The sequence below is a fragment of the Schistocerca gregaria genome, chromosome 1 (assembly GCF_023897955.1).
Source record: "Schistocerca gregaria isolate iqSchGreg1 chromosome 1, iqSchGreg1.2, whole genome shotgun sequence".
Classification (NCBI taxonomy): domain Eukaryota; kingdom Metazoa; phylum Arthropoda; class Insecta; order Orthoptera; family Acrididae; genus Schistocerca; species Schistocerca gregaria.
The window spans coordinates 373,798,253-373,811,334 of NC_064920.1; the positions used below are offsets into that span (position 1 = coordinate 373,798,253).

At 42.7% G+C, this 13,082-nt stretch overlaps 1 protein-coding gene across 1 annotated transcript in view; it reads left to right on the plus strand.

The window, feature by feature from the left end:
* The first annotated feature begins 406 nt into the window (after positions 1-406).
* LOC126349011 (uncharacterized) overlaps positions 407-13,082 on the plus strand; it is a 231,270-nt gene continuing 218,594 nt past the window's right edge. Inside the window, exon 1 of the mRNA XM_050002405.1 lies at positions 407-529. Coding sequence (XP_049858362.1) covers positions 407-529 — 123 coding nt within the window. The remainder of the gene's footprint in view (positions 530-13,082) is intronic.

A 13,082-nucleotide genomic window follows, 5' to 3' on the forward strand; every position in this document is an offset into this window, starting at 1 on the left:
TGCAACACTTCGTCGCAGTATGTGAACGAAATTTGCAGGACGTAAGTTCAAAAGTGTCAGAATTCACGAGGTACAAAAAAATAAAATAAAATAAAACATAATGAAATATACTTATAAATGAAGGCATTTACTTCAAATACAATATTTCGTGTATTTATCATATGTGGTAATATCTCCTTAACAAGTACTTTCCTCATTACCACAACTGCAAATGGAAAACGTTTGCAAAATTCCTGTGCCATTATAGTGTTGGGTAAACCTGCGTGTGGAGGGTAATTGACAGAGATGAAGGAATAATTTTGACAGATTCTGGCTAAAAATATTTATGTTTAAAGTGCTAGCTTCACTTGTTATTAAATCTTGATTTCCTGCATCAATACAGAGTACAAGATTCTGACACGGAGCTATGACTCATGAGGCCTGGGAGTGCTTTGTCATACAAACAGAAACAGGACCGCACACTTGTGTTGCGGCAATTTTGCCAGTCACTGTCGTGATTCAGTGGTGGCTTGTGTACCTCTTCCGCCGAGTAAGTAAACCGGACGTTTTTGTCTCTGCCTTTACGATGTGTTTGCGGTGAATAACACTACAGTCAAAGGAGCTGCAGAAAAAATGTGTACTTTGTAAGTTTTCTATCACTTTAAACCTTACATGTTACTTTTTTAAGGAGCGTTTAAGGAGACTCGCATCTTCAAAATAACGCAGTGGTCGTTTTTTTGTACACTAAAATAAGAGAGACTTTCCTTCTTACCATGACTATGTGTTTTGCATTTAATTTAATTCTAGATGTTTTGTACTTATTTTCCAAAAAGGTCCTAGGGCAAGTTTATAGCTGCACATTCTCGGAACAAATCTGTCATTCAGACTTTTCATGACACCTACAGCTAATATATCCGTGCAGCATGTTCTCACAGATGCTTACGTGCTATTCAGTAGACGTTTTTTTTAAAAAAAGATGAAACGACCGGGTAGGTGCACACCTAACAGAATAATTACAGTTTCTCGCGGCAACGCAAACAACGCTGTGTCCGAGGAGACATCACCTCCGACATCCAGTGCAAAGAAGCCTCATGGATCTAAGGAGCAGAATTCTGGTTCAAATCACATTGTTCGCACTCATTCTGTTTCTGAGTACGACTATGATAACATTTCTTCAATAAGGAAGTGTAAAAGAGATTTCGGAAAATTAGATTTATAATGCCAATGATAGCCTTTAGTAGACAGTGTTTATGTAAATAATTATGCTCTGAACCTAGGTTTTCGTCCTTTTAGACATAATCTATTAAATGTTCAAGATCTGTAGCAGAGTGCATTGCATTCTACAGTTTGCAGTGTATGATGCTACACTACACACAAGAAAGGAAATACATTTAACCGTCTTGTGCTCTTATGAAAAATGGCTCTGAGCACTATGGAACTTAACTGCTGTGGTCATCAGTCCCCTACAGCTTAGAACTACTTAAACCTAACTAACCTAAGGACATCACACAACACCCAGTCATCACGAGGCAGAGAAAATCCCTAACCCCGCCGGGAATCGAACCCGGGCGCGGGAAGCGAGAACGCTACCGCACGACCACGAGCCATGTGTTCTTAGAAACAAATGGTCAGCGAAACGTCGTTAATCGACAAAGACAGAAAGAGGAAGCTAAGAGAAAGAAGGATTTGGAGAGGCAAGCTAGACAGCAAATGAAAGGTGCTAAAAGAAGCACACATGGAAGAGTCGTCAGAAAATCATTCCCACGATTTGGGACAAGGACCATTTTCAAGTTAACTGATAGACATAAAGACATATAATTTTAAGATTTTAACGCGATATGCCAAGTTTTTCCTGAACGCTTCGGCCGACAACTAAATTACGATTACATAATTGAGGAATGGAAAGTATAGTACAGTAAAAATACACTACTTCGCCCTGAACTGGTATTGTAACATTACCTTATTGTCCAGTCAACGAAGAAAAATTAGGGGAAAAATTCGTCTTGTCACAAATCTTTGTAGGCTTATGATTTGGGGGAGGGTACCAAACAGCGAGGTCATCGGTCCCATCGGATTATGGAACGATCCCTCCCCTCATTTGCCTGGAGCGATTTAGGGAAATCACGGAACATTTACATCAGGATGGCCTGACGCGGGTTTGAACCATCGTCCTCCCGAATGCGAGTTCAGTGTCCTAACCACTGCGCCACCGCGCTCGGTCAACAATGTATCGTGAACAACATACTAAAGATCTTCATCTGCGAGATGTGACAGCTGCGGAGCGGCGCGTTTAAACGACACTTTTTTTACGTATTTCTTGAATAACTCGTAAACAGACCCTACTAGCGAAAATATTCCGGTGCAGAATTAAACTACATTAAATTTCCTACAAAAAAAGGTTCATTTTTCTCGCTAGAACTAACTGTTTATGCGTTGCAGAGGATGAAAAAAATCGCAAATTATTAAAAATAGTGATTTAATGGTAAAAGATTAATGTTTAATGCCAATAAAATGGTTCAAATGGCTCTGAGCACTATGGGACTTAACTTCTGAGGTCATCAGTCCCCTAGAACTTAGAACGATTTAAACCTAACTAACCTAAGGGCATCACACACATCCATGCCCGAGGCAGGATTCGAACCTGCGACCGCAGTGGTCGCGCGGCTCCAGACTGTAGCGCCTAGAACCGCTCGGCCACACCGACTGGCGCCAATAAAATAAAATATAAATTAGTTATTATGGAATAACATCTTTTCTTGAATGAGTACATTTCAAGTCCTAAATATTGTGTCGTCATCTTGCAGACTGAGTAATGGTGCACCGTTCGTTCAGGTACCATAGCACATGCCACAAACCATGGAACATGTAATGTCGATATCCGGCAGCCAGACCGTGTGCTGAAAATAAAACCGTCCCCATACTTTTCACTCTGTCCTTGGTTGTCTTTATACGAGGTAATATTCCCGAAACTTCTCCAAGAACTCGTCTAAGGCGTATTGGTAGTCGTCTTTCCCCTCTGTTTAATTACATATGTGCTCCGTTGATACATTAATCTCTTCATCCATAGGGTGTCCAGTTTTTTTTTAGATTTAGTTACTGAGATTATAAAAAACTTTTTACAGCAATCCTTGTGATTTCTTGCGTCAGCCGCAAATATACCTGTGACCCCAACAGAGCAGATACGTCTTCGGATGGTATCCCTCCACCCATCCTTCCTCTCTTCTGCATGAACTAATTCCTTATTTTCGTAACTGAAGGATCAAACACTGTAAATATTTCGCCGCCGTTTTTGGGATTTTTCTTCGGTTTATCAGAGAATTCATTATCAATAGCTTCCGCACAAAGTAGACAGTTACTTTTCAAATCAAATATCGCTTCAGCTGAACGCAAACGTTTGACACCAGCTGACGGTGAAAGCTGTCCCCCTGAAACAGCGTTTCTCTGAAATATTTTAATTGACTTTTCTGGCCGGTCGCGGTGGTCTAGAGGTTCTAGGCACTCAGTCCGGAACCGCGCGACTGCTGCGGTCGCAGGTTCGAATCCTGCCTCGGGCATGGATGTGTGTGATGTCCTTAGGTTAGTTAGGTTTAAGTAGTTCTAGGGGACTGATGACCACAGATGTTAAGTCCCATAGTGCTCAGAGTCATTTGAACCATTTTTTTGACTTTTCTGAAAGGTGCATGAACAACATCGTGTCTTTTTCTTCCTGAAATTATCAGCTTCCCCATCTTTTCTCAAATAATTGGTATTTACCAATCCACCTATTCCTTTCTCGCCAACATTTTGTAGGTCACTGACAACATCCTTCTCACAGATTAAACATTTCCATACATAAAAACTGTCTTAATTACAGCATGTAATTACTCATTCGATAAACTGAAAATCATTTCATTATTTAAACATGAGCACAGTGAAGTTATTTTGTCTACACGCATAACAGAACTAGACAGGAAATGCTGGGGAGGATATAGTCGATTGTCATGTATGTAAACTGAAGAGCGGGAAGTTCTCTTGGGGCTGGAACTGACCGTTTCCAGAAGAAAGCCACAACAGTCGTACAGGATGACTAACAATCAATTTTCCAGCTACCAGTGCAAAGCGGTGTGCGGAGATTTCCGTAGATTGTCTTCGTTTGTGTTGTTGTATTAGTAACTAATTTCTGTATTCAATTTATTGTAGATGTATTTTGTGGAAAATAAACACTTTCCAGACGCGTCTGCGCACAACGAATTTTGTGGAAGATAAACACTCTCCAGGTGTGTCTGTGCAATGCGTCACCTGCTATTAACAAAGCGTGTTGCGGAAGGGTCGGTATGATTGTGAAACAGCGTGTAGTTGTTTCCTGCGACGTAGTGGTGTAGAGAGAGTGAGGATTCACTTGCTCGTTCTTCGTTTTACAGACACAAAGTAAGTGACTTCATTCTAGCGACCTGCCTTCTCTCGCATTTCTAGCCTCCACCCATGCTCCCTTCCGCTGCCACCAGTCACTTACTCAGAATGCAATTTATCCCTCAATATTGCTTTATTCTACTTATACATGGTACATTCATGTATTATTTGGGTTTAACCCCCTTCATTTAACAATAAACATTATTTTTGTACCATTAAAAAGTATTTTTTTAATTTGCGATTTTTGCATGCCGTGCAACGCAGAAACTATTAGTTCTAGAGAATAAATGCGTAGGGCCTTTCTTGGCAAATGGTTCAAATGGCTCTGAGTACTATGGGACTTAACATCTTAGGTCATCAGTCCCCTAGAACGTAGAACTACTTAAACCTAACTAACCTAAGGACAGCACACAACACCCAGTCATCACGAGGCAGAGAAAATCCCTGACCCCGAACCCTGGAATCGAAACCGGGAACCCGGGCGCGGGAAGCGAGAACGCTACCGCACGACCACGAGCTGCGGACGGGCCTTTCTTGTAGGAAACTTATTGTAATTTAATTTTGTACTGAGAAACATTTTCGCGGTTCATCAAGTTATTCAAGAAAAACGTAAAAATGTGTCATTTAAACGTACCTCCACGAGAATGCTCACACCGGATAGGTGGGGGGATTTTTTGCATGTCGTTCACGACACTCTTGCCTACCATTGAGTAAAAACGTGCAACTAGACGAATTTCTTCCCCTGTTCACTCTTTTTTTGGTCTTCGTTGACTGGCCTATTAGGTTACATTACAGGTTCTAGAACTGTGCGCTCGGGACGTAGCAAACTATGGTACAGTCACCTTCTGCATCAGTAACAGACACATCGAAGATGGATATAAGTCCACTTACGTGGTCAGCTGTGAGGCACGTGCCATGGTTACTGATAGATGCAAAACTACACTGCCGCTGACGCGCGGCCGCGGGCGCGGACCGCGGAGAGAACGCCTCGCGGGGAAGGAGATTTAGGACGGCCGCCCGCCCTCAGCTGACCACGTAAGTGGACTTATATCCATCTTCGATGTGTCTGTTACTGATGCAGAAGGTGACTGTACCATAGTTTGCTACGTCCCGAGCGCACAGTTCTAGAACCTGTAATGTAACCTAATAGGCCAGTCAACGAAGACCAAAAAAAGAGTGAACAGGGGAAGAAATTCGTCTAGTTGCAAGTTTTTACTCAGTGGTAGGGAAGAGTGTCGTGAACAACATGCAAAAAATCCCCCCACCTATCCGGTGTGAGCATTCTCGTGGAGGTACGTTTAAATGACAGCGCACCTGACGACGGCGACATGTCTGATGACCGAAATATTGTGCCCGTTGGACACTATGGACCGGTAGTACACCCGTCGACTGTTCGAGCAAAACTACACTGCTCACCACAATTAGGGGATCAGGTGAGATATCATACACAATAGGCATATGGTAACGTATTTTATTCAGATATCGGTTACAATTGGTATTTGTGTGATACAGAACGATATTTTCCTATCTCGACTCTTTATCATTAAGCTGATATGTTTTACGTCACCCACGATATAATGTAGACATGTGTTAAAGGTGTTGGGCATTCTCACTATTGGTTCAAAGCGTATTTACTCTCTCATGAAAAAGTTCAAAAGTAACAATGATGTACATAATTACAATGCCAGAAGGAAAAATTAGATTCATTACTTCACATTAAGGTTGTCTTTAGCCAAAAAAGGGGTGTACAATGCTGCAACTAAAATGTTTGATCACTTAGCCAGTGATATAAAATTTCTGACAGACAGCGAAGTAAAATTTAAAATAAACTGGAAAAGTTTCTTCTTCACAAATCTTATTCCATAGAGGAATTTCCTTTATTGTGATGTGTAAAAGGTGATGGGTAGGATTTACTAACTCACATAATTTTAAAAAAAATACTTACAAACGTTCAGCATGTAGCTATATTGTAAATTAACTTCTGATGTGAAAGTAAAATTACTCGTTCCACATCCTTACGATTTGTAGTGCAAATTATCCATGGAACATGAAAGTAACTAACTGACTAATACAAGAATATGTTAGTTCCCGTTGGGCTCACACCTCATGCTGACGCTGATGATGTACGTAATACCGAATGAACTGAAGACTTAATCATTTAGTACCTTCTATATATGTACAAAATTTCGTTAGTGTATACTGCGCAAGCGACCTTACGGTGTTCGATGGAGTGTACTTCGCATAACACTATCACTTCTATCCAGTTTTCTGTAGCAGTCGAGAGTGGTGCGCGGGAAGTTCGTTCGACTGTTGCTGGGTCTCCATATGATGTCGAATTTGACAGATTTTACCTTCGCGATCTTTTCCTAAGACATGTGTAGGAGGCAGCGATGTAACGGATAGTTCTTCAAAGGTACCTTGTATATGATGGATTCTTCCAACGAATCAGTCTAGCCTCGGTCTTTCCTACTAGTAGCTTATGTTGTCATTCACTTCGAGTCGCCACGTTTGCGTACTCTGAAAATTTTAATGGATGTGTCTGCTTCCAGTGATAGTTCAGCAGTCGTGTAAAAAACAGTAACTGATATTTACGCTTATTTATGTGCAGAACGCTACATTTGTTTATATTTTCGTTGAAATGCCAATCACCAGCACAGCAAGCTATATGTGCGGTTCGGTAAAAAACTTTATCAAGTTTTGTTCAAATGGCTCTGAGCACTATGGGACTTAACATCTGAGGTCATGAGTCCCCTGGAACTTAGAACCACTTAAACCTAAATAAGGACATCACACCTGCGACCGTAGCGGGCGCGCGGTTCCAGACTGAAGCGCCTAGAACCGCTCGGCCACTACGGCCGGCAGCAACTTTTGTGAAACGGAACTTTGAGGGTCCTTATAGAGGAATTATTTGCAGCTGACTATCAGATAGCATTCCCAGACAGCAAAAGTGTGATAATCTTTACTGTTTTTTCTTTCACGTGCGTTAGAGGACATAGCTGAGAAAACATGGTAATATCTTCAGAGCCGCTTCAGATCATAGCGTAGCAATTTCGAGAAAATATATTTCAGAAATTTTTCTCCAGCACTGGATCGCGTGAAGAGGACATAGAAGTTTCGCCATTTGAGATCTTATACCCATTTTGACACACTACGATACGGCTAGGATCTGTGCTCGTTGTGAGAGGACACAAGGAGAATTGGCTGCTGTCCGTAAACGGCTGGAAGCAGCATTGGTTACCTTCGACACGCTCCTGGCTAATGCTCAAAGTTGCAGCGAGAGTGGCTAGCAGACAGTGGTGGGTTCGCTTGTCACTGAGCGGAAGGCGAAACGGAACAAGTCGTGCGCCTTAAGCCGTCGGCACAAGGACCGTGCTGTCGAACGTCAACGTTGAGCGTGCTGAGCCCAACGTGCTGCTGAACGCTCAGGAACGATGCGACTTGTGCATACGGTACGTGGGCCCCAACGTGGTGAACGCGATCACAACGCACTCCAGCGACAGTTGCGGGATGTTTCTATCTCGCAAATCACACTGTTTACTAAAAGGGTGCGCGTAAAATTCTCACATTAACTCTATCAAAACGCACATTTCCTCCATTGCCCATAGGCTAGTCACGTTGTTCTATATGTACTATGTTGTTGTTGTTGTGGTCTTCAGTCCAGAGACTTGTTTGATGCAGCTCTCCATGCTAATCTATCCTGTGTAAGCTTCTTCATCTCCCAGTACCTACTGCAGCCTACATCCTTCTGATCTGCTTAGTGTATTCATCTCGTGGTCTCCCTCTACGATTTTTATCCTCCACGGTGCCCTCCAATACTAAACTGGTGATCCCTCGATGCCTCAGAATATGCCCTACCAACCTACCTCTTTTTCTAGTCAAGTTGTCCCACAAATTTCTCTTCTCTCCAATTATATTCGAAACCTCCTCGTCCGTCATGTGATCTACACATCTAATCTTCAGCATTCTCCTGTAGCAACACATTTCGAAAGCTTCTATTCTCTTCTTGTCTAAACTACACTCCTGGAAATAAGAACACCGTGAATTCATTGTCCCAGGAAGGGGAAACTTTATAGACACATTCCTGGGGTCAGATACATCACATGATCACACTGACAGAACCACAGGCACATAGACACAGGCAACAGAGCATGCACAATGTCGGCACTAGTACAGTGTATATCCACCTTTCGCAGCAATGCAGGCTGCTATTCTCCCATGGAAACGATCGTACAGATGCTGGATGTAGTCCTGTGGAACGGCTTGCCATGCCATTTCCACCTGGCGCCTCAGTTGGACCAGCGTGCGTGCTGGACGTGCAGTCCGCGTGAGACGACGCTTCATCCAGTCCCAAACATGCTCAATGGGGGACAGATCCGGAGATCTTGCTGGCCAGGGTAGTTGACTTACACCTTCTAGAGCACGTTGGGTGGCACGGGATATATGCGGACGTGCATTGTCCTGTTGGAACAGCAAGTTCTCTTGCCAGTCTAGGAATGGTAGAACGATGGGTTCGATGACGGTTTGGATGTACCGTGCACTATTCAGTGTCCCCTCGACGATCACCAGAGGTGTACGGCCAGTGTAGGAGATCGCTCCCCACACCATGATGCCGGGTGTTGGCCCTGTGTGCCTCGGTCGTATGCAGTCCTGATTGTGGCGCTCACCTGCACGGCGCCAAATACGCATACGACCATCATTGGCACCAAGAGAGAAGCGACTCTCATCGCTGAAGACGACACGTCTCCATTCGTCCCTCCATTCACGCCTGTCGCGACACCACTGGAGGCGGACTGCACGATGTTGGGGCGTGAGCGGAAGACGGCCTAACGGTGTGCGGGACCGTAGCCCAGCTTCATGGAGACGGTTGCGAATGGTCCTCGCCGATACCCCAGGAGCTACAGTGTCCCTAATTTGCTGGAAAGTGGCGGTGCGGTCCCCTACGGCACTGCGTAGGATCCTACGGTCTTGGCGTGCATCCGTGCGTCGCTGCGGTCCGGTCCCAGGTCGACGGGCACGTGCACCTTTCGCCGACCACTGGCGACAACATCGATGTACTGTGGAGACCTCACGCCCCACGTGTTGAGCAATTCGGCGGTACGTCCACCCGGCCTCCCGCATGCCCACTATACGCCCTCGCTCAGAGTCCGTCAACTGCACATATGGTTCACGTCCACGCTGTCGCGGCATGCTACCAGTGTTAAAGACTGCGATGGAGCTCCGTATGCCACGGCAAACTGGCTGACACTGACGGCGGCGGTGCACAAATGCTGCGCAGCTAGCGCCATTCGACGGCCAACACCGCGGTTCCTGGTGTGTCCGCTGTGCCGTGCGTGTGATCATTGCTTGTACAGCCCTCTCGCAGTGTCCGGAGCAAGTATGGTGGGTCTGACACACCGGTGTCAATGTGTTCTTTTTTCCATTTCCAGGAGTTTATTTATCGTCCACGTTTCACTTCCATACGTAGCTACACTCCATAAAAATACCTTCAGGAACGACTTCCTGGCACTTAAATCTACACTGGATGTTAACAAATTTTTCTTCTTCAGAAACTCTTTCCTTGCCATTGCCAGTCTACATTTTATACCCTCTCTACTTCGACCATCATCAGTAATTTTGCTCCCCAAATAGCAAAACTCGTCTACTACTTTAAGCGTCTCATTTCCTAATCTAATTTCCGCAGCGTCACCCGATTTAATTCGAATAGATTCCATTATCCTCCTTTTGCTTTTGTTGATGTTCATCTTATATCCTCCTTTCAAGACACTGTCCATTCCGTTCAGCTGCTCTTCCAGGTCCTTTGCTGTCTCTGACAGAATTACAATGTCATCGGCGAACCTCAAAGTTTTTATTTCTTCTCCATCATCATCATCATCATTTAAGACTGATTATGCCTTTCAGCGTTCAGTCTGGAGCATAGCCCCCTTATAAAATTCCTCCCTGATCCCCTATTCAGTGCTAACATTGGTGCCTCTTCTGATGTTAAACCTATTACTTCAAAATCATCCTTAACCGAATCCAGTACCTTCTCCATGGATTTTAATTCCTACTCCGAATTTTTCTGTTGTTTCCTTTACTGCTTGCTCAATATACAGATTAAATAACATCGGGGATAGGCTACAACCCTGTCTCACTCCCTTCCCAATCACTGCTTCCCTGTCATGCCCCTCAACTCTTATAACTGCCATGTGGTGATATACACAAATACTTCAATATCCATGTACATGTTTTAAGACGAAGAGGAAAGTACCATGTCCAATAAGTAAGGACACAGACTTATAAAAGTTCCTATTAGAACCAGTGCAATACGAATGTGCAATAGTTCTCCACATAAGGTAAGCATTATTTCACCATTCCCACATTTTAGTAAAACCCTAAGGTCATTCTTACTTGATCACTGTTCCTACCCAATAGCAGAATTTTTGCAACATGTGACTTATGAAACGTAAAACAAAAGTAGCAAACTATCGTTATACAAGTAGAGCATGCTGTCCTGTAGATTAAGTTAATCGAACAAACTGGCTTCTCAAAAAAAGGTGATCTTATATTTACATAAGATCAAATACTATAGTATATACATATAGTAATACAGTTTATAGCGCTGTCAACATACAAACATACAACGTACAACAGACTGTATTAATATCGCTGACAGCGCTCGGCAAGAGGTTCTGTGGTTGGACGGACTGGCAGTTAGCGAGCGGACGTGATTTTCTTTGTGGAGGCTCGGTGTCGGTAGGACATGCTTTTTAAAATGATGATGGATGCAGTTGGTAATGTTTTTGTAGTGAAATTATTGACAACTGTATAATTTTTGGAACTGGATGTCACATGACTAAGGTAAAATCTTCTAAATATATTGTTTGCTCTTCAACAAAATCTTTCTTTTGCTAACCTTATGCCTCCTAGTAATTAGAGTCTATAGTAGTTAGAATCTTTTTGTTCAGCTAGTTGTAGTTGCTGCTTGCTGTAATTGCTGTAGTTCGTGTTATGAAGATTTTTTGTGAAGTAAGTGACTTATGAAAAAGTATGAGTTATTGTTAGGATTTCTTACAATTCAGGGCCATTCCTTTGTGTTAATTATTTGAAACCATGTTGTCACTATAAGGGCAGTCAGATTGCTTTGAGCTTGTATTGCATATTGTGGGTAATAAATGAATAGGTTAAGTCTGAGTTGTCTTTGTCAGGCAAAATTCTGTAGGTCAGTGTTTTAAATGATAAAAATAAGCAAAGACTCAGTAGTTTCTCCCATTTAGCAGTTTGCACTGGCTAACATCCACTAACATCTTTTCTCTGCGACGTTTGACCAGCTCAGGTTCTACCATTTTCAAGGCACTGACTATTCTGCTGCTTTGCACATTAATTTACGCACGTGCGCTCGACTTGAAACAATCTTCATTGTATGCTTATGCGAAGTTTACCAGTTTCGTATCTATTTAATGGGACATATGATGTTGCGAGATGAATTTGGCAGAGCAATGAAAGACTTAAGTCGAAACAAGACAAGAGGATATTCCGTCAGAGCGACTGAAAGCCTTGGGGGAGCCAGCCATGACAAAACCCTTCCATCCGGTATGCAAGATGTATGAGACAGGTAAAATATCTTCAGAGTTCAAGAAGAATGAAACAATCGCAATTCTAAAGACAGCAGAAAAAAATGAATTCTTTACAGAAGAATAGAAAAACCGGTAGAAGCTAACGTTGGGAAAGATTACTTGGGATTCCGAAGAAATGTAGGAGAGAAATTAAAAAGTTTGAAGTTTTCCGGCGACATTCTTATTCATCAGAGACAGCCAGGGAACTGGAAGAGTATTTGATTGGAATGGACAGTATCTTGAATCGAGGATACAAGATGAACATCAACAAAAGCAAATCGAAGATAAGGGAATATAGTCGAATAAAATCAGGTGATGCTGACGGGATGAGATTAGGAAATGGACACTTAAAGCAGTAGATGAGTTTTACTATTTGGGCAGCAAAATAACTGATGAGGGCCAGAGTAAAGAAAATATAAAACGTAGACTGGTAATGGCAAGAAAAGCGTTTGTGAAGAAGATAAATTTGTTAACATCGAATATAAACTTAAGTGTTAGAATGTGTCTTCTGGGAGTATTTGTCTGGAGTGAAATATGGACGATAAACAGTTTAAACAAGACGAGAATAAGAGCTTTTGAAATGTGGTGATGCAGAAGAATGCTGAAGATCAGATAGGCAGATCACATAACTAATGAGGTACTAAGCAGAATTTGGGACACAAGAAACTTGTGCACAGCTTGACTAAAACAGGGGACTGGTTGATATGAAACAAGAAATCAGTTGATAGGAGACATTCTGAGACATCAATGGATCACCAGTTTAGAATTGGACAGAAGTGTGGAGGGTAAAAATCATAGAGGGTCGCCAAGAGATGAATACAGTAAGCAGATTCAGAAGGATGTGCGTAGCAATAATTATTCGGAAATGGAGACGCTTGCACAGGATAGAGTAGCATGGAGGGCTGCATCAAACCAGTCTTCGGATTGAAGACCACAACAACATCTATTTAATGATTACTGATCAGGAATAACGAATATTTGGCAACACACGTGAAAATTGATGAGAACTGCATAATTACACTTAGGTCTAAGACCACGGTTTGAAATTGAACGTGATGGTCCGACACTAGTCACCACAAAGAAATGACTATTATTGCAGCTCTGACAGATAAAAGCTTTTTG